Here is a 22,375-nt window from a genome sequence, read left to right as displayed (position 1 = left end):
GGAGGGGAGCTGAGAAGACTCTATAATGAGATCTTTGCGCTGTAATTAAGTGCCAGGCTTTGTTTTGCACCTATCTTTCCCGCCTTGCCCGATCCCACCGCCAAGCTCCTTCAGGCGGTGAGTGGGGAGTGCCAGCTGCTCTGTGATTACACCCCAAGTGGCAGGTGGCAGGGAGCTCCTCCGCCTGCAGTCTGCGCCCCACCCCCAGGCTTCCCCCACCACCAGTCTTAACTCAAGACGGTGCTATTTCTGTCCTTGAACTGGGTTTCACCCCAGAAAGCCACTCCACCGCTTTCTCATAAGGCTACTTCCTTTTAACCCTTTGGTTGCAGGGCCTCTGGGGTGTCCATTTCTTTCTTTTGACACGTTCCTTTTCCTGAAAGTTTCAGCAAACCCCATAGGCAGAGGGGGTTAGAAAAAGGAAAAGAGAAGTTAGGGCAGAAGGAGCCCTGTTCTTATAGGACAGGAAGGCTCTGTCTTCTCTCTTGGGTCCTCCACACAAAATCGGAGCTTCCAAACATAAGCAGCAGATTCTGCTGACAGGAATGTGTCACTGTGATCTTCACATTTTAGCCTGAAGTTTAGCCTAGCTGAAGAAGCACCGGATTGGGAGTGAGAGAACATGGGATGGTGCTTCTCTTTGGCCTGGCTGTGCTTTTGGACAACACTTCAGGTCTTCGGCCTGGGTTTCCTCCTCCGTAAGATGAGGAGAGGATGGGAGGGGGCAGTGCTGGCATGTGTGATCTCGATAGACACTGTGGGAGTCTGCAGAGACCGGAGCATAACCTCTGCCTCCCTCCCCGGGCCTGGCGTCTCAGAAAAAACCCGTCCCTGGGCTGGGGGCGCGGCAGAGACGGGGGCGTGGCCTGGCCGGTGGGCGGGCCCTTCCGTGGGCGGGGCCGCGGGGTTTTCTGGAGCCCGAGCGAGGGCGCCACTTCTGCGGCCGGGAGGAGCCAACCGTGGCGCGGGCGGCGCGGGGAGGCGTCCCAGAGGTGAGCGCCCTGCAGCGGCAGGGGACAGGCCAGGGGCCCTAAGTCATAGGCAGCGCGGGGCGGAGACGCGGCTGCCTGCGGAGGTCGGACTCCTCTCCGCCCTCCTCCCGGGCTGTCCGGGTCTATTTTCCAATCTATGTCCAACTCAAGCCGCCTCACTAGGCGGCGCTCTCTGCCCCGCGGCACCCGCGAGACGTGCGGTCCCTCGGCCCAGGGACAGGGTGAGGGTGTCATGTGGGTGCCCTGTGCCCGGCAGGTTGGAGATGAGGAGACCTCGGCAGTGACGAAGTCACTCACATCCTCGCTTTGAAACAGAGCGGGTCCTTCTTGTGCTGTCTCGCTGTCACTCTCGCCCCCACCCTGTGGAAGAGGCAGGTGGCTTGTCCCCAGTCACTTTCTTCCTTGGAAAAGGGAGACAGAGGGCCACCTCCAGCAGGGCCATGGAAATCCCAGGAAGTCACTGAGCTGCTCAACAGAAGGCCCCAAAGACCCCACCCCACAGCACCAGGCAGTGCACCCTGGCCAAGACTCCGTGGTCAATATTGCTGGCCTTTATGTTGAGAGGGGGAAAAAAAGCCTGCCTGTGAAGATCATCGCCCAGTGGCCATGCTCCTGTGGAAACACAACTGGAAAGCCATTTCCTAAGGGGCGAGGGTGGGTCTGGGGCCATGCCGTGGCTTGGGTGATTGATGGTCGCGGGAGTGAGGGTGCTGCCCTGGGAAGGCGCTGAGGCCCTGTTGGGTGGGAATCGATGGCTGCGGCTTTCTCCCGGAGGAGGGAGAGCGGTGTTGTTACCTAGTGTTAGGAACACATCCGTCCAGCACCGTGAACTGCAAACAAGCAGAGTAACCCCAGTGTCCTTCAGATACTGTTGCTGAGCAGTGACCTAATCAATGAGATGATCTGTTTGGACGGCAGGTGCATCTGTAATGCAGCCCTCTTGCTCAGTGCCTGGAAGAGGCACTGGTGACTCCCCGCTAATGCTAGGGGTAGCTACCGTGCAGGAGCAGTCAGGCTCTTGCAGGGCCTGTGTGGTTTCATCAATTTTCTCCTGCCTTTACCCAGCCCCTCTGAATTCTGAGAAGTGTGTCCAAGATCTCTTGGACTCCTTGACTCAGTTCACCCTTGTTCTTGTGGGCAGAAAACAATTCCCAGTGTGCCATGCACAGCCAGTCAGAAGGGAAGCCCTGGAGCAGGGCCCTGGGAAACGTTCTGTGGGGCTAGATGCTAATTATTCAGTTACTGGATTGTGGGGAAATTCCAGGGGAGGTCCCAGAGGAGAAACCGGGCTAAAGCTAATTACCAAGCAGTACAAAAATAATCTATCTATCATCTATCTATCTATCTATCTATCTATCTATCTATCTATCTATCTATCATCTATCTATCTATCTATCTATCTATCTATCTCTATTTTTTTTTTGAGACAGAGTCTCGCTCTGCCGCCCAGGCTGGAGTGCAGTGACACAATCTCGGCCCACTGCAACCACTGCCTCCCGGATTCAAGCGATTCTCTTGCCTCAGCCTCCCAAGTAGCTGGGATTACAGGTACCTACCACTAAGCCTGGCTAATTTTTGCATTTTTAGTAGAAATGGTGTTTCACCATTGTGGTCAGGCTGATCTCAAACTCCTGACCTCATGTGATCCGCCTGCCTTGGCCTCCCAAAGTGCTGGCATTACAGGTGTGAGCCACTGTGCTGGGCCAAAAATAATCTAAATTTCAACAATCAGTATGACCATGCCTGTGCATATGACCCTGATTATCAGTCTGACTGATTCTTCCTTCCAAAATGATGGCAGAGGATCACCTCTTTGGATATTTACAGCTCTGAGCAAAGCAAAAAGCATTTAGGTGTCATTGTCTGAATGCAAAACCAGCCCTGCCAGGTTTTCAATGTTGTTTCTGAGGAGGGAGCACCTCTCCGGAGGACAGTGTTTCCGGAACAGTGCTTCCATTGTTCATTCCCGTGCATCAGGAAGTTTGGCTCTGCTGAGTATTGAAAGCAAAACTCTCCTGTTTATTTGTCTCTATATACTTAGACAGCAGACAGCACTGGAATGTCCAGTTACTGCATCCAGATGTGTTTGTTTCACTCTTAACATTGTGGGAAAGAATGCAGAAGGCAGATCCAAAGCTTCAATCAGATTTTTGAAGCTTAAGTGATTTCCAGCCCTGGTCCCTTAATGTGTGAGCCACAGCGTATAGTGCCTTCAGCTCTCTGGGACAAACCCAAGTTTGAGGCATAGTCCCTGCTGTCCAGAAGCTCCTAGGTCTAAGTAGGAAGACTAAACCAGCACCTGTGAAACAATTAGAGCGCAATTAATTGCGAAAGTATGTGGCAGCATCTGCTAGCTCAAAGAAGACAGCTAGTGCGGACTGACTGGGAAAGGAAGAGAGAGCTTGACAGAGCCAGCTGGTGTTCAGCTTGACTTAAGAATGACCATCAAGGGCTGGGCCAGGCCCAGGAAAGGAAGCATGAGGATATATGAAGCTCAGAATAACCAAAGGCACTTGCTGCCCAGAGCCAATTCAAATTCCTGCCTTCCAGGAATTCTGGCTGTGGGTCCTGCCACTCTCTTCCTCACCCAGCCATACTGCCCTTCTTATAGCATTCTAACCATGCCTTTTTTTTTTTTTTTTTTTGAGACAGAGTCTCACTCTGTCACCTAGGCTGGAGTGCATTCATGTGATCTTGGCTCACTGCAACCTCCGTCTCCTGGGTTTAAGTAATTCTCCTGCCTCAGCCTCCTGAGTAGCTGAGACTACAGTCACATACCACCATGCTCAGCTAATTTTTGTATTTTTAGTAGAGATGGGATTTCACCATGTTAGCTAGGCTGGTCTCAAACTCCTGACCTCAGGTCATCCACCTTCCTTGGCCTCCCAAAGTGCTGGGATTACAGGCGTGAGCCACCACGCCCAGCTTGACCATGCCTTTTTTGTGTGCCTCCTTCAGTTTATGCCTACTCTCCTATGCTCAAAATGCTCTGCTGAGCAATCCTCTACAGTTTTTAAGAAGCAGTTCAAATGGCACCTTCTCCAGTGAAGACTTCCCTGGCAGGCCCCTACCCGAGTGAGCAGAGTTGGAGGGTTTCTCCTTTGTTCTCCATTGGTCCTTGCATAGACCTCTGTTGAAGCTCTGTATTGTCCATAGGAGTTAAGGGGTCTTTGACTCACTCACTGAAGCAGAGCTGTGTCTCACTTACCTAGGGCTCCCCTGAGCCAAATTTGGTGTCTGGCACATAAGAGGCGTTTGATAAATGATTCTTGATTGAAATTCAAGCCCTTATAGGTAATGGTGAAGTGCCCCACCAACTTGGAGTAGAAGACACAGGTTATATGTTATTGGGAGTCTCAGATTGGATAAATTAGATGGAGCCAATTCCTAGAGGCCTTGAGGAGTGTTGAGTGTAATGCAGTGGTGGTGCTCAAAACTCATAGCACCCCCTATTGCCTTCACTATAGAATTCTAGAGTCTTCTTGATCTGCCCCCAGCATATCCTCTTTAGCCTCATCTTCCACCAGCTCCCACTTTGAACCCACAAATCTGCCTTCTGAGCCACTCCAGCCCCAGGTAGCTCCCCAGGCCTAGGCTCTCTCTTCTCCTTTGTCCATGCTGTTTGGCAGCCTTGGCCAGGAATGCCTACTGCTCTTGCTAGCTAATTCCTGATCATTAATACTCCAGATCTGAAACCCCTTTGTGCAGAGGCCCCTCAGGCTGGGTTTTCAGGTTCTCCTCTGTGCTCCATAGCACCCTGCACAGCTTCTAACAGCATTTATCACACCCTCTTATGGCTGCTGGTTACTTGGCCATCTCCCTGCTGGTTAGCTCCCTGAAGGCAGTGAATGGGTTAATCCTTGATGTATCCTCCATCAGTTAACATTGTTGCTAGGAGATGGTGTCCAATAAGCGTGCATTGGATGGTAGGCTGAACCAGGGTGATAAAAATATCAAACGAAGGACAAATCTAGAGACATCTGGAAGGGGAAAACTAGAATTTGGTGATTAGTTATATAAGGAGAGTGTATTAGTCTGTTATCACACTGCTAATAAAGATATAGCTGAGTCTGAGTAATTTACAAAGGAAAGAAGTTTAATTGACTCACAGTTCCACATGGTTGGGGAGGCCTCACAATCATTGTGGAAGGCAAGGGGGAGCAAAGTCACATCTTACATGGCAGCAGCCAAGAGAGCATGTGCAGGGGAACTCCCATTTCTAAAACCATTAAATCTTGTGAGACTTACTAGTTATCACAAGAACAGCACGCAGAAGACCTGCACCCATGATTCAGTTACCTCCCACTGGGTTCCTCCCTCAACGCATGGGAATTATGGGAACTACAATTCAAGATGAGATTTGGGTGGGGACACAGCCAAACCATATCAAAGAGTAAGGGGCAAGGTTCCTTTAAACCTGTGAGGCAGGTAGAGATGGTGTCCTGTAGGGGTAGGATTCCTTGGCCTGGGGAGAAGTCCACTTACATGTCTCTGAGTACTACGCAAAAATGTTTTTGTTTCCTGGAGGATTTTCAAAATTCAAAATATCAAGTCACTTTGAGACATATTGAGTCTGATGTTAAAAAGGAAATGTTCTAGAGTCAACTGAAACACATGCTTTAAGTACAGGTGAGGTCAGGCCTAGAGAAAGATTTTGGGAGCATAGTGGCGACAGTTTAACTTGTGAAAGCAAATGTGGTCATTGATGGAAGAAGCCTAAAGCAGAGAACAAGGTCTTGGGGAAACCTGGAAGCCATGGGGGTGGGAAAAAGAAAAGTATCTGTTGGAAAATAGGATGATAGAAAGATATGGAAAAAAACTAAGGAAGCCAAAGGAAGAGATATTTCAAGAAGAAATAGGTGGCCAAAGCTGCCCAATGCTAAAAACAAAAAAAACCCACAAGGAGATTCATAAAAGAAAAGAGGCTGGGTACAGTAGTTCATGCCTGTAATACCTTGGGAGGCCAAGGTAGGAGGATTGTTTGAAACCAATAGTTCAAGACCAGTCTGGGCAACATAGTGAGACCCCTCCATCCCCACCCCCACACACAAAAACTAGCTGGGCATGGTGGCACATGCCTATAGCCCCAGCTACTCCAGAAGCTGAGGTGAGATGATCACTTGAACCCAGGAGTTCAAGGCTGCAGTGAGCTCTGATCGCACCACTTCACTCCAGTCTGGGTGACATAGTGAGACCTGGTCCCCAAAAAAATAAAATAAAATAAGCCAGACCTGAGGAGGTTAAAGAGAGGCTAGTTACTGAGTTACTGGGCAATGGAAACACTGGGTGGAGTTTTTAGACTTTTCGTCTGAGGAATTTGGCCATAAAAGAAAGAAGGCAGGAGGGGTCTGCTCAAGAGTAGACATTCTGTTTGTTTTATGGTAAGAGAGATCTGCCTGCCTTTGACCACACTAGGGAAGGAGCTCATTTATGCTAAAGGAATATGGATAAATATTCATATTGTTCACATTGGTTATATTTCATTTAAACCTTCCTCTCCTCCTTTCCCGTCCCCTGCAAGTGTCCCATAGAACTTTCTTTCTGGGGAATTGCCAAAGTCATGGTATTGCTAAATCCAGTGAAAGGGTGTTGCAACACAGAAATGATTGGTTCTCATTTCACTGGCCTGTAATGAGCCTCCCTCAAATGCTTCCAAACAACTTTCCTTCCTAATAGTGCTAGTCAGGCATTTTCTCTTTTACTGTGCACAAATTAATAACACCAGCAATAATAGCAAATGCATAGATAGCAGTTACTCTGAGCTACAGACTATTGTGAGTACCTATGAGGGGTAAATGGTGAACCAGTATTCAAGCTTAACATATCTGTCTTCAGGGTCCATGTACTTAAACCACTATGCTAAATTCAAGATAAGTAAGTTTGTATTTTACCATAGATTGATATTCATGTTCCTGACACTACTACAAGATTCATAGTCCTGATGCTACTGACAACATGGCTTCTCCACAGTCACCAAACCAGGTATCTCTCCGGACCCAGGTTCACTGTGGGTTGGACTAGCTTTAATAGTCAATAAGGCCAGGGACAATGGCACACGCCTGTAATCCCAGCACTTTGGGATGCTGAGGCGGGCACATCTCTTGATCCCAGGAGTTCGAGACCAGCCTGGGCAACATGGCGAGACCCGCTTCTACAAAAAATAGGAAAATTAGCCGGGCATGGTAGCATGTGCCTGTAGCCCCAGCTACTTGGGAAGCTGAGGTGGGAGGATCACCTGAGCCGGGGGAGTTCAAGGCTGCACCCTGATCACATCACTGCACTCTAGCCTGGGTGGCAGAGTGAGACTCTGTCTCAAAAAAAAAAAAAAAATTAAAAACAGTCAATAAATAATTTGATAGTCAACAAGCAATCTGCCACATGCAGAGTATTGCAAGGGACCAAAAAAATATAAGCTGTGTGTCCCATCTCATTTACTCTTCATAACCATCCCATTTTATAGTTAGGGAAACTGTCTGGATTTGAACTCAGAAGACCATAATAAAGGCAAAATCGAAAGTCACTTTTAGTCCTGAATTTCTGGGGTCTGAGATTCCTCCTCATCTTGGTCAGAGATATAGCTGGGTTCAGATAGTTTCAAGACTACCTTTTATTTTATTTCCCAACCTGTGAACCAAAAGGGTAGTGAGTGTGAATCTCTAGCATGCACAGATGTGCAAGAAATACTGCCTCTCCTCTATTTTCTAGATATTAATATTGGTTTAGAGCCTTCATCTCATCTGGCTGGCAACCATAGAAGCCACCCCAGGTTGTGTCACTGTGTCACAATTTCAGATCTCTTATGCATTGCCAAGATCCCAGGGGCACGGGTGCAGGTGTCTCCTGCTCCCCCATCTGGTCCACTCGGGTTACCACCGAATGCACTCTTGTGCCTGTCTTGCCTAGCAAGTGCCCACTGCTTCCAGACCACATAGCTAATTCACTGGGGTCCCGCCAGAGTCCTGCCTTCTTGGTACCCACAGACCCCTTTTCCCTTCCTGTCTTCCTCTTTCTAGAAGCATGCCTCTCTGCTTTACCCATCAGCACCCCCCACCCCTCTTCCCCCAACTTGGCAAAGCCTTTGTGTCCCCAACCTAAGGCCCTGTTTGGGAAATCGAAGCCAGAAGAACCTGCAGGCTATTCCTAGTAGGGTTCTGACATATACCTGCCCTGGGCCAATGACTAGGGAACTGGCTACAGAGGTGGAGGTGAGCCTAGGAAAGTAGAAATACAAGGAGAGGGGGAAAAAAAGTCAAATCTCAAAATATCTAGCCACAGACACAAGCTCCTCTGAGGGTAATTTCTTGAGAGGGGAAAAAGTTGCTATTTAAAGCTAGGATATATGTGGATCCATTTTTTTCATCAGTACATTAATAACATCATTTTCCACTGTGTATCTTCAAGATCCGGTGTAACAGGCTTGCAAATTTGCCAGAATGAAGAAGGAATGTTCTGCTCCAGGGAGGATTGGCCCTGGTCTGTGATTGCTGTCATGATGATACTCAGCAAGTTTCCTTAGATAACTTCAGAGTTAACAAGGATGTAAAAATGCTTCCATTTCAAACTCACCGTTATACATATGCAGAAACTGTGGACAATGAAAGTTAGACTTGTCTAGGATACCCAGACTGTGGCTGAAGGAGGACTAGAACTGATATTTATCCTCTCCCAGCCCAGCATTTTTGCCATGGTTTCATGTATCTCGGAAGTAACCACCACTAGCAAATTGGAGCCAGATCAACTAGCTGACTCCCTGCCCTGACTCAGAATGGAGCACAGCCACCTTGGGCAGCCTGCCCAGGCAGATTCCACATGCAATAAACCTCCTTCGGGTCCCAGGACACTGGGCACAGGGTGGGGACCTGTGTTTCCAGCAGGGGTGTGCTCCCCAGCCTCCCCTGTCCCTGCTTACAGTCCCTCAGGCAACACCAGTGAAATCATCTTCCTCTCAGGGTATCCTTATCCTGGCCTGAGTGCCCCCCACCTTTCCTTCTCAACCTCTTCAGGGCTTGCATCGGGGGTGTCTCCAGCAGCTGCATGGTGCATTGGATTTTATCTGCCTGGGAAGCTTTCTCTTGATTCCTTTGCTAGCCCAGCACAGATTGCACCTCCCTCTCAGAACAGTTCTCAAGTGTTTGATACTCTGTCTTCACATTCCCATTTCGTATCTAACTGATCAGTTTAATAGGGTTCCTAGTCGCCGGTCACCACCCCACCCCAACTGTTTCCAATTTACATCACAATCCAAATGATTTTTGCAGCGCTTAGCAGATTGTCTGTGTCATTACTTTCAGGGATGCTATACTGGACTTCCCTACTCTCATCTGCTCCAGCTCCCTGACCTTATAGTTGCCCAGCTTCCCTGGCAATTGACTTTGCCCATCAATACACAGGATTTAGCTGAGTAGCATCCAGGGAGGATGTCGGAGCCTCAGATGTTAATTTTCTAATTGAGAATATCGGCGCTGCCCGAACCTGGAGACAGGTAGGGATGTTCACTTTCTGGGCGAACTACCTTTTCTCGACAATTTTAAATGTGGTGCTAGTTGTTCGTTTTTAATAATCACTGAAACAAAATTATTTCTTTCAATCAGATGCTTTAAAATTGTGTGCTAAAGAGTTATAATGTGCAAACAACGGGGAATCCATTCTGTACCTAAACCATGTGAGTTTTCAACATAACTTTTCAGAGTATCAGCGCTTTTGCTTGCTGCTGTTTTCGTTGTTTTTTTGATGCTGGGAACCACCACCTAAAGATAGTAAAGAAAACAGAGGAAGCTTTCCGGTAACTCATGCTAAAGAAACGCAAGATCACCCCAGTGCCTTGAGAAATTTCCTTTCCCTCTCTCACTTTCCCCTTCAGTGTTCTAAAGGGAAAGCGTTTCTGGTTAGGTGTAGTTGCGTAAATGATGGCTGCCTACTTCAGCAAGCAAGAACTGTTGGAGTATTAAGCATGGGTAACTGGATCCTCTGGTTTGGGCACTGGAGGACCCTTGGAAGCCGGAAGCAGGCTGTTGCTGCCGGGGTGGGGGCGGCGGGGGTGGGAGGCAGAAACTATTATTGCTGTGATTTTATAGGCAGTAAACTGATGCTCAGAGAGGTTCAGCACTCGCCCAAGCTCACACACCTACTAAACTGTGGAGCTAGGATTTGAATCCAGGTACAAACTTAGCTGTCATTGAAATGTCTAAATGCACTCTATTGCGCAAGCTATAGGAACTTCCCAGCGGAGCTCAGCTCAGGGCCGCTTGCAGCTCCTCCCCGCCCCGCTCGACTCTCCTGCCGCGGCTCCGCGGGCTCCTCCCCCTCGGTCCCTGCCCCTTGTGCGCCCTCTGCTGGTCTCTAGGGAAAGCGCATCTCCTGAAATCAGAGAAGTCGCACCCAAGCTGTCCTGTTTCCGTAGCTCCTAGTAAAGCGATATGACCCATCCATCCCCTCCTCCTCAAAGCCTCACATGAATCTTCTTTGAGGTACTCTCTGATGCTTCACTCTTCAGCGCTGAGAAAAATGGGGAGGAAGGGGAAGTTAATGTATTAGTATAGCCCCTTCTCAAAACCAATCGTGCAGCTTCTTAATCATGCCTCATCCTGGAAGAATGAGGCAGCTCATGTGGGCATGGGGATAATGAGCAGAGAGGCAATCACAGACTCTTAGGTTCTCACCGCTAACAGTGTGGTCAGTGGACCAGCAGCAGCATCACCTGGGAGCCCGTTAGAAATGCAGACTCTCAGGTCCTGCAGCCACAGCCCTGATGAATCACAATCACTGTTTCAAGGAGGTCTCGGGCGGGCCGTTTCAGGTTCCGAGCTCGTTTTGAGGTTCTATGGATGCTTTGCAGCATATTCAATTTTGATTTTGTTCAAAGGTCACAGTGACAACTAAGTTTGCAGCTGGATTCAAATCCGAGCTCCACAATGTAATAAATGTGAGATCTTAGACAAGTGCTTAACCTCTCTGAGTTAATCATCTATCAAATAATGAAAAGCACTATAAGCCAACTCTTCGACTTTCAGGACATTGTTCACCTGAAACCCGAAATCCAGTAACTGTGCACTGTCTTCTAACACAGCCATAATTCACCTAGATGCACTGCTTAGAAATGTCTCACTCTGATGGTGACCTTAGTTCTGTTTGTCCCTAGAGGGCTGCAAGACCATTTTGTCTGGAGGTTCTCTGCTCACTGGACAATAGGGACAGTGGAATTGTCCTCATCCTTGTGTTTGAGTCTTTGGAAACCAAATGACCCCAGAAATGTCATGAAAGAGATTTTTAGGTCCCAGAGGAACTGAATGGCTTAGACACCCACCTTCTGAACAAGAGGCTGGGCCAGAGATTTCTCAAGATCCCTTCAACCTTGGTATTCTATACGCCTTGATTTACAAAATGGTCTTGATCTTTTCCAATTAAAATTCCATTTAGTAGAGATACACAGAAAGTTTGCAGTTCTTCCACAAGAAAACTGCTGTATGGCATAGAAAAATATCTATGTAATATTTTTTGTTTCTTCTTCTTAATTAGCTTTCCTATTTTCCCTTAGGAAAACAAAAAGTCCTTTCTCTTGATTCACCAAAAATAAAATACTGACTACCATCACTGTGATAAGATTCCTGTAGTCTCAGGAACTGAAGTCTTTAAACAACCAGGGACCCTCTGCCCCTAGAATAAGAACATATTAGAAGTCCCTTCTTCTAGGACAATGAAGTAAGTGCTTCTGGTAAAAATGTGTCGTGTGTGTGTGTGTCTGTGTGTGTATGATACATATATAAATATATACATAATTGTACATATATATACACATATGTACAAATATACATACATGTAAGATCTCTCTGTCGCCCAGGCTGGAATACAGCAGTGTGATCATAGCTCACTGCAGCCTCAAACTCTTAGGCTGAACGGATCCTCCTGCCTCAGCCTCCCAAATAGCTCAGACTACAGGTGCACACCAGCATGCCTGGCTAATTTTTCTATTTTTTGTAGAGACAAGGTCTCACTATGTGGCCCAGGGTGGTATAGAACTCCTGGGCTCAAGCAGTCCTCCCGGGCTCAAGCAGTCCTCCCATCTTGGCCTCCCAAAGGGCTGGGATTAGAGGCATGAGCCATCATGCCCAGTCCTATCTTCAAAATATTAATGGAGAAAAATATTGCTGGGGTACTTAAGTTGTGCCAGGTACTACAGGGAGATCCTGCATGAATGAAACTGAGTGCCTGCCCCTCAAGACTTACAATCTAGTGGAGAAGGCATAATATAATAAAAATGCTATGATGGAGATGTACCCAGAATACCAGGGGATGAAGATAAAGAGTGCATGTAGGCCGGGCGTGGTGGCTCACGCCTGTAATCCCAATACTTTGGGAGGCCGAGGCAGGTGGATCGCTGGATCCCAGGAGTTCGAGACCAGCCTGGGCAACATGGTGGAACCCTGTCTCTACAAAACAAAAACAACAACAACAGCAAAAATTAGCTGGGCATGGTGGTACAAGCCTGTAGTCCCAACTACTTGGGAAGCTGACGTGGGAGCATCACTTGAGCCCAGGGGGTTGTGGCTGCAGTAAGCCCTGATTGCACCACTGCACTCCAGCCTGGGTAACAGAGCGAGACCTTGCCTCAAAACAAAAAAACAAAAAGAAACTAGTGCACATTGAAGTGTGAGAAGTGCACACAGAAGTCTCATGGCAGAGGTGGCCTCTGAGGTGGCCTTTGACGGGGGAGTTGGAATGGGATGAGCAGATGAGACGTTCACGAGCATTCCAAGCCCCAGGACCAGCCTAAGCTGAGAGATTGGGTGGAGGGCAGACTCTGAGAATGGCAAGTTAGATCTCGAGCATAACGCAGTGACGGGACGCCAGTGTAGATGCAGCCAGGAAGGCAGGGTGGCTGGAGTTTCCCGCTCTGTGAAATGAAAGGGTTCCAGCACTGAGGGCCTCTCTAGTCAACCATTCCAGAATTCACTTAGAGTCTGTGGTGGGGACCCTGAGGTCATCCTGAAGAGTTTGAGTGATATGGGCATGAAGAGTCAGTGAAGACTTTCAATCAGAGTCATGCCCTAGGAAGCCCCCTCAAATAGCAAGTGAGGGGTGTGTGTGTCAGGGTCAGGCTTACTCTGGGAGACTAGCAAGGTGGTGTCTCCCATATCTAGAGAGAAGGCAGTGGAGCCTTGCAGCTGAGCAGTGGCTGCAGAATTGGAAGAAGGGGAATGGATGCTGGAGGTATCCTGACGTGAAATTCACAGAACTGGCCACCAACAGCATTGATGTCCTGCTTAAGCCTTCTTCCAGCTGGGAATTAAGGAAACCAGAATGACCTCACCCTCCTGGTTAGATTTTAAGGATATATACACTAAAGACAGAAATAAGGATCCATGAGCAAAGATGAATATGAGGCAGTGTCTGACCAGTGAGAAGGGTCTCAGAAAGGCTATAGCCCTAAATGCTCTGAATTTGGGGGAAATGCTACAAATATGCAAAATGATTTTTCAAGCTCTGTTCAGATAAGGAAGAAGGAAGCAACAAGCTCACTCTCAGAAGCAGATGGTGCAATGGTATAATACTAGCAGATAACCACTCCCTGGCAGGAGAGAAGTGATGGCCCAGGTAGGAGAGAAAGAAGCAAGCAAGTGACATGGGGCTGTTCTGAATCTGCCCAAGTCCTTCTCAGACCAGCCTATCCAAGGAACCCAAAGAATTGGCAGAGGAGCCCTCTGCACCTGGCAGCCTTTTCTGCAGGGCCACGAAGAGGGAGGGAGGCACCAGGCAGGATGTGAGCAAATTCATTCATTCAGCAGATATTTGCCAACATACTACATTCTAGGTACTGGCAACACCATGAGTCAAAGAGAACCAAACAATACCTGGCCTCTGGAACAAAATTCTGATTCACAAAAAGGGACACGGGTGGGCTTTTAAACCACAAACCAGTGAGCTTGACAGCAACTGTGGACAAATTTCTAGAAGAGGTTTCGTAGGTGGTCTGCAGCTCTGTGGAACGGTGCAGGGATCCCTGTATGTCAGCCTGTGTTTCTGAATGGCGAGTCACAGAGAACTCAGCTTGTTTCCATCCTGACAGGGTTACCCTTTTCTAGCAACTCTAGGAATTTGGCAGGGCATTTGACAGTCTCTCAGGGTATGCCCCAACCCCCACCCATTGCTAATGGAACAAAGACTGCACATAAAAGTGCACATAAAAGGGAAATTTAGGCTACACTTAATAGACATGCTTTGTATTATGGAATCATTAAGACCTAGAGAGGCAAACAGACCCTAATGAGACCACCGGGCATCAGTAAATAAATCAACCGTTCTGCAGTGCACAGAAACCTCGTGTGCTGATTCTCTGAGTTCTCTTTCGAGAACAGTAGTCGGTTGTGAGGCGTTTACCCCGCTGTGTTAATCCCTGATGCTAATGGCTGTTGCTGCTCAGGCGTGTCGTGGCTCTGAGGAGAAACCTGGGTAGGAGCTCGCTTTCCATTTTGCCCGCATGAACGGACTGCCTGTTCCTGGCCGTGGAGTGCATTTTGCACTCACGTTTGCACGAGTGAGCTGCTCTCCCTCCCTGACCTCGTTAGCCTGAGTGTGAGCTGCCTGGGGCCCAGTCACACCTGTCTGACCCCAGCTTCCCCTCCCAGTGGCGCTGCTGGGCGATGTTCCCCGGGACTGCGGCAGAGCCCTCCTCGCTGGCGCCGCTCCTGACATGGTGTCCGGCCGCACGGATGACCGCTAGAGGGCAGCAGCGCGCTCCGGGTCGGGAGCAGGGCCTTCCTAGTCCAGAAACGGCGGCAGGTCCGCTGCTGAGGGCCGGGACCTGGTGGGCTAGGGGCAAGGGCAACCTGGGGAAGGGGTGAGCTCACTCTGCAGGAAGAAGAGAAAGAGGAGATGTGAAGTCGTGCTGACCACATGGCATATTGGACACTGCACATTTATGTGGACCTCAGTGTGCCTGGCGCATGGTTTCTGCGACAGGAGCCCAGCCGTCAGGTGTAGACGTGCAGGAAGCTGGCAGATGGGCTAGAAAAGCAAGGAGGCTCAGCACTTGCAGGTGTCGAAAGAGGGTTTGAAGAGAAAGCCCGGAGTGCCTGGAATGGTGGGGAGGCATGAAGAGGCTCACACCATGAAAGGCAAAGACAGCTCAGGGGCACTTTCAAGGCCGTCGAGGAATGGTGCGGAGAAGTGAGCGCGCGCAACAGCTGGAGGGGGCGGTTGTGAGGAGGGTCGGAGAGAAGGCCCTCCTGTCACGGGTAGAAGGTCGTGACTGCAAGTTGTCCAGGTTCTTGGCATTTTGAACAAAGAATTGGACAAAACAACCAGCAAAGCAAAAAGCAAAGAGGGTGCAAATGCAAAAAGCAACCAATCGGAGGCTAGGAAGAAGTTACAGTTATATTTCTATGCAAATGAAGACTCGACAGGCCATCAGTCTGATGGGTTGTGGACAGCAGCCATTCAGAGGCTGGAGTGAAGTTACAGAGTTGCAAATGAAGACTCACCTGCAATCAGTCTGATTGGTTGCAGACAGCCAATTTCCCATCTGCCACGCAGAAAAGGACAAAGGGAGTAGCGTCTGGTCCTTTTGTTACTTATGCGTGGAAAGTTAGGATTTTCCTTTCCATTTAGTTCTAAGAAGTCGGCGTGAAACAGACTTAGGTTCCATGCCTCCAGACCCTATTCTTCTGCCTCACTCCCACATTGTTCCATTGTCAGGAATAAAAGACTCTGGGGATAAGGTGGACCTCCAGATGAAGATGAAGATAGAAGGGGAGGAGAGGCTGAGAGGCTAACCTGCCACTGGGACCCAGGGCCAAGGCCCTTTGTGATTGAGGGGAAGTGACCACAGATCAGCAGATGATGACTGAGAGATGGGCTGGAGCAGGACCGCGGTCCGGTCCTGAACAACACATGCAGCCATGCCCAGAGATGCTAGGCTTAGAGGCTAACATGCAGTAGAGAGCTGCGTGGCCTTAAGTTACTTTAACTTCTCCGGGCTTCAGTTTCCTCATCCGTAAAATGGTACCTACAGTAATGGTACCTAGTAATAGTACCTACAAAAGACTGGGAGGATGAGGGAAGGGAGGGAGCTCCCAGCTGTGTGGGGAGGAGCAGACAGGCGAGGGTAACCCACCATATGGTATTATAGGGATTTGTGTCTATTTCTGTCCTCCCTCCAGACTCTAGCCTCATGGTTCTCAGACATGAGTATGCATCAGAATGACCCAGATGCATTAAAAACACTGCCAGGTCCCAGCCCCAGAGCTTCTGATTCAGTGGGGCTGGGGTAAGGCCCAGTAATTTGCATTCCTCGCTAAGCCCAGGTGCTGCTGCTGCTGCTGGTTCCGGGACTGCACTGTGGGCACCACTGCTCTGGAGTCTGTAGAGCTCCAGCAGGGACTCCTGTTGAGGAGAGACGGGCATATGGTGGGAGCCCAGGCCTAGGACGAGTAACTCTAGGACAAACAAAAATTCCAGTGCAAGAGGTAGTGATGAATGAAAAAGCGATCACTCCAGCAGAGCTTTAAAGTCATGAAGGAAGTTTATGAAGGAAGTTAGAATTGCACCTGGGGAGCAAGTGCTGAGGTTAATGGCAGTGCAATCCCCCGTCTGTTTTATTGGAACTGTTGTCAGAGGCAGAATGCTGGGCTGGAGGGACTGTGGCCCTAGCAATGTTTTGGACTTGACAATGCCCATTTGTTGGGCATGGTTCCAGTGGGATGCTGTATTATGCATCTAGAGAATGTATTTGTCCTGGAAGAGTTCACTTTGTCCACTGCCCTCGAGCCTTTATCCAAGGATAAACCCACATTCTGTACCTACGTTTGGAATTAGTCCAGGAATTTTATACCTGTGTGAATTTAGAGAAACTCTCTCAGACACTCATTTGGAAATGAATTAGTGTTTTTGTCAGACAGTGAGTCCTCCATGCTTGCTGTTCCAATGGCCCTCCAGGTTTGGGCCCAGCACCTGCCAGGAGAAGCATTCCCTCTGTAGCTTCCACCTGACCACAGCCAGCCCAAGCCCTGCTCAGAACCCCAGGCCTGCCAGCGAGCCTGTGACTGGAATTATCTGCTAGGGATCAAGCATTAACTTGACACAGGAGCAGCCCTGGCTCAGCTGGAGGCATCCGCATGCTGTGGTGCCCCAGGAGCAGAGGCGCCCCCGAAATGCAGGCTGTGTGTTTGCTGCAGAGACACCAGGGCCCATAACTCCCCAAGCGTAGGTGAGCAGCTCTGCTGTCCAGGCAATGAAGTCAAGAAAGGGAACCAGCACAGCTAATGGCTGGGATTAAAGCTAAATGAATTCAGCTCAAATGAAAGGGATACTGACCCTTCTCCTTCTGGCCTCATTAACTTAATTAACAGTGCTTGGCAGGAGTATTGAAGCCTGCATTGATTGTTCTGTTTCTGTTTTTCCCCCTCAAAGCCCTAGATACAAGTTATATCAGCCTTAATAATAAAAACCCAATACTCAACAGCCCTCAGATTTTCTTACCAGCCCTTCTTCCTCTAAGAGAATCCCTTGGTTTCTGAGTTGGAGGAGATCCATTAGACCAACACTTCTCAAAGCATGGCCTGAGACCACAAGCATCAAAGTAACTGGGATACGGCTATAAAATGCACTTTCCAGGCCTCAGAGGCCTGTGGAACTGGAATATCGGGAAGTCCAGTTTGGGTATTTGTAGTGGGTTTTGGGGGTTTAATTTAATTTTTTTAATTGTGGTAAAATAGACATAATTTTCATTTTATAAAAAATGTCCATTTTAATAATTTTTAGGCAGACGGTTCAATGACATTAAGTACATTCACCACGGTTCATCTCCAGAACGTTTTCATCATCCCAGACTGAAACTCTGCCCATTAAACGCTAACTCCCCATCCTCCCCTCCCAGCCCCTGGTAACTTCTGCTCTGCTTCCTGTCTCTTTGAATTTATCTATTCTAGATATCTCTTACAAATGGATTCATGCAATATTTGTTCTTTTGTGACTGGCTTATTTTACTCAGCATAATGTCTTCAAAGTTCATCTGTCTTGTACCATGTGTCAGAATTCCATTCCTTTTTAAGGTTGAAAAAATATCCCACTATATAGACAACAAATTTTGTTCATTTATTCATTCGTTGGTGGACATTTGGGTTGTTTCCACCCTTTGACTATTGTGAGTGATACTGCTATCAATATTGGTGTGCAAATATCTGTTGAGCTTCTGCTTCCAGTTCTTTTGGGTATACACCCAGAAGTGGAATTGCTGGGTCATGTGGCAGTTAGTTCTGTGTTTCATTTTTTGAGTCAGTACTGTTTTTAAGCAGCCCACGTGGTTCTAAGGTGCAGTCAGGGTTGCAGCCAGAAGACCAGGTGATCAGACTCTCTGCTGGTGGAGTCACCTGAAGACTCTGAACAACCCCGGATGCCCAAGCCACACGCCACACCAACTAAATCAGCCTTTCTCAGATGGGACCCAGACACTTGTATTTTTTTAAAGTCCCCTGGTGATACCAGTGTGTAGCCAAGTTTGAGAACCATTGGTTTCCATCAGTGATTCTCAAATTTGAGTGTGTATAAAATTCACACAATGACTAAGGATATAGATTCCTGAGACAGCACACCACCACCCCACCCCCCACCCCCCACCCCCCCCCCCCCCCCCCCCCCCCACCACCCCCCCCCCCCCACCCCCACCACCCCCCCACACCCCGCCGCCACCACCACCAACCACGGCCAACCCCAAAGAGGCTCATTTAATGCATCTATGGTCAGTCTGGGCTCCCTGGGTCTGAAGACTTCCCAGGTGATTCTAATATGTAGCCAAGGCTGAGAGCTACTAATCTTGTTCAGTCTTTCAATGAAACATGCGAACACTGAGACTGTGAGAGGTGACACACTCTGCCCAAGTCCCTGAGCTCATTAGGGTCTGAGTCTGCACTCATTCCCAGGGCTGATTTTCAAGACAGTCCTACGGGTTCTCCATACTCTGCCTCACAGGTGCAGGGGCTAGAATCCTATATAGAACCTGCATCTTTTCTACTCTTAATTTGAACTGTAATCCTCGAATTAGAGTATAGTCAGTGCTGCTATAAGGCTTGTTTTGGAATGTAAATTTCTTTCTAACGTGATTGATATATTAGGAAACAATATTAATGTGTTAGGGAAGATTATTGATATGCTGGAGAATAATATTAACATATTCAAGAATGTGAATTTCACATTTGCTTATGTGCAATTTCTTGCATGTAAAGGCAGAAAACTGCACCCAGCTGTGCCAAAACACAAAAGAATACACAAAATACACCACCAATATTAGTCAGCTACCTCATTCTCCATGTGTGATTTGAGCCACATGCACCCACGTCTGTTGCTGTAACTTCCCCTCTGATATCAAATAACCCTTCTTCCCTCATTCACAATAACTCACCGGCCGAGTGCAGTGGCTGTAATCCAGTGCTAGGCCTGTAATCCTAGCAATTTGGAAGGCTGAGGCAGGTGGATCACCTGAGGTCAGAAGATCGAGACCAGCCTGTGCAACATGGTGAAACACCATCTCTACTAAAAATACAAAAATTAGCCAGGCATGGTGGCGCACACCTGTAATCCCAGCTACTCAGGAGGCTGAGGCCTCCTGAGCCTGGGAGGCGGAGGCTGCAGTGAGCTGGATTGCATTCCAGCCTGGGTGACAGATCGAGACTTCATCTCAAAAAATAAAAATAAGATAACTCACAAGCTGCAACCCCTCAGATGTCCACTTCCACAAGCAAACTGCAGGTCAAAAATGCTATATTATGCATTTTTAAGCATTTAACTTGGCTAAAACTGTGCTACCATAAGGGGGGCTCCAGTCTTTTTTTTTTTTTTTAGACGGAGGCTTGCTTTTGTCGCCCAGGCTGGAGTGCAGTGGCATGATTTTGGCTCACTACAACCTCCGCCTCCTGGGCTCAAGGGTTTCTCCTGCTTCAGCCTCCTAAGTAGCTGGAATTAGAGGCGCCCACCACCACACACAGCTAACTTTTGAATTTTTAGCAGAGATAGGTTTCACCATGTTGTCCATACTGGTCTCGAACTCCTGACCTCAGGTGATCCACCTGCCTCAGCCTCCCAAAGTACTGGGATTACAGGCGTGAGTCACAGCGCCTGGCCCAATCCTTTCTTTATATGCCACTGGTAAGTTTTCCAGCGTGAAACACCCTAGCTCCATTTTTCCCATGAGCCTTGTGGTTTTTATTGTGTGATTTTGCATAATGTAAGGACTTGTAAAAAGGAATGTGTATGTCACCTGATAGAAGAACTAACTGTAGAAGTAATTATACACATTGCTTTTTAGCATCCTTTTAACAATGATTGAGCAGCTCACTGCCCCCTTGAGAATTTTAGTTCCTGTCCCTCCCTTTCCTCCCTCTATAACCACTAGATGGCGCACTCCTCCGCTGGGGTCGGGCGCCTTTGCAGGGGCCACCTGAACAGCCTGGACGCTGTTCTTGAACTCTCGTCTCACTGAGGTTTGATCGGGTCTGGAACAACTTCACAGCCTGGTTCTCCTCTTTAGATTGGATTTCCCCAATCCCAGTGCTCATTCAAGATTTACTTCTGCCCACTTTAGCTCTGGCTCCTTTTTGGATGGTACTTCCTCCCAGGCTGTCTGCAGGAGCTGCCTCGCTGCACACACCTCTGCTCACCTGCGCACCTGGTTCCTCTGCTCACCTGTCCTGCCATTTAACCCACAGAGATCTACTTCAGAGACAAAAATCTCGTTATTTCATGCCTTTCTGTACTTCATAAAGAAATCGGTCTGCGTGGTATCTTTGTAATACAACATAAGCCCAGATAATGTTCTTTCACATCCATTTGTTCAGCTGGCCTCATCCACCTTACTTACTTTCATTTTAGCTTCCCTATTATGTACTTGAAAATTCAGTATCCTGGAACATATTTCGTTTGGGGCTGTCTTTCACTCATCTTCACCACAAATTCAAGGTCACCTAGTTTGGTGGCATGTTTGCGAACCGGCATTGAGTCATCCATAAAAACAAAGAATTTAAACTAAAAAATGTAACTGTTCTTCGGAGCTGGCATTCTCACTCCCATGTCTGCAGGGATTTCTCCGGTTTCATGAGATGAGAATTTCCTTCTCATGTTTGGATAAAATAGCAGCTGCAAAACTGTCAGCAACTTGGGGTCCAAGTTTGTTCTTTCCTGCAAATACTGGTAGTTCAATATTGGAACATATTTATATCTTAGAGTCACTTAAAATCCTCATTTCTGAAATCAAATTTTCTATTCTCTTTTCTTCTAGAGTAGAGATCAGCAAACTACGGTCTGTGTTTGGACTGCAAAACCTAAAATATTTACCCTCTGGCCCTTTAGAGAAAACGTTTTCCATCCCCTGTTCTAGAACCTAAAGTGTGATTGTTTAACAGAAACTAAGGGCCCTCAATGTGACATGGAGATGGACAGACCTCAGGAAGTCAGCAAATCCTCTGAAACTGGGTTCAAAGTTTGGTTTGTGATGCCAATGTGCATTTTTGTAGGAAGAAGAATCAAAGCTATCATCAGAGCCTCAAATGGGTCCAAGACTTCAAAAGGTTTAAAAACATGTTGTCTACTTATGGGCAGTGTGACTGAGCATGAGAGCCCACCATAACATCCTAGGTGTGAGCAATGAAGCCAACATGCCTATATGCCTTGTAGGCACTTCAGAATCTACTTCATACTATAAGATGTGGAAAAGGTTATGTGGAACCCAATACAAATAAGGTCTTTCCATTACCATTTATTTTCCTCCTTGGATGGCAAAGCCTGTTCTCCCCCACTATTCTTGTCTCATCTGAAGTACATCTTCAGACTCTTCGCCCCAGGTACCACTGAGTAAGGGCTCATGCTTCCTACCACACACCCTTATCTCTGCCTCCCAGGATTATATCAGCTTCTAGAATCACAGCCTTCCAGTTGCACGCCAGGAACCCTGGAGCTGGATTTAGGGCCCATTGCAATAACTGCCTCTCATCTCGTCCCTTGTGACATCTGTCCCTCTCTTCATGGATTCTATTCTCCCCATTTTAGGTTGGTTTATCATCATGATGCATATTTGATATTATTGGACACTGTGGAATGTCAATGATAAATGTGTAACTGAGGGTGGCAGGGACAGAGCAGAGCACCTCCCATGGCACCTGAGAAAGCCTGTGCCAAACCTTGGAGGTAGGAGGGATGGTGTTTGCCTTTAGGAGTTTCTTCTGAACTGTAACACCCTCATCTGCCCTGATTGGTTTCTATTTTCTTTCAATAATTCTTCATTTTATCTATTGAGATCGCATTGAACTTTTATCCCATTTTCCAAAATGCAGCCTCCCGCCTGTGTGTGTCATCTATAAATACAAGGTCATTAGCTCTGAGGCCCATTTGAAGCCACAAGA

At 47.9% G+C, this 22,375-nt stretch overlaps 1 protein-coding gene across 1 annotated transcript in view; it reads left to right on the top strand.

Moving 5' to 3' along the window:
- The first annotated feature begins 939 nt into the window (after positions 1-939).
- Positions 940-22,375, top strand: part of TLR5 (toll like receptor 5) — a 34,239-nt gene continuing 12,803 nt past the window's right edge. The window contains exons 1-5 of the mRNA XM_032137221.2: positions 940-992; positions 2,425-2,540; positions 6,889-6,974; positions 9,284-9,474; positions 11,527-11,690. Of these exons, the coding sequence (XP_031993112.1) occupies positions 11,686-11,690 (5 nt within the window). The 5' untranslated portion in view covers positions 940-992; positions 2,425-2,540; positions 6,889-6,974; positions 9,284-9,474; positions 11,527-11,685. The remainder of the gene's footprint in view (positions 993-2,424; positions 2,541-6,888; positions 6,975-9,283; positions 9,475-11,526; positions 11,691-22,375) is intronic.

Source organism: Hylobates moloch, unplaced genomic scaffold, assembly GCF_009828535.3.
Source record: "Hylobates moloch isolate HMO894 unplaced genomic scaffold, HMol_V3 SCAFFOLD_18, whole genome shotgun sequence".
NCBI lineage: Eukaryota > Metazoa > Chordata > Mammalia > Primates > Hylobatidae > Hylobates > Hylobates moloch.
Note: the sequence above shows the minus strand (reverse complement) of the source record. Positions and strands in the feature narration are given on the sequence as shown.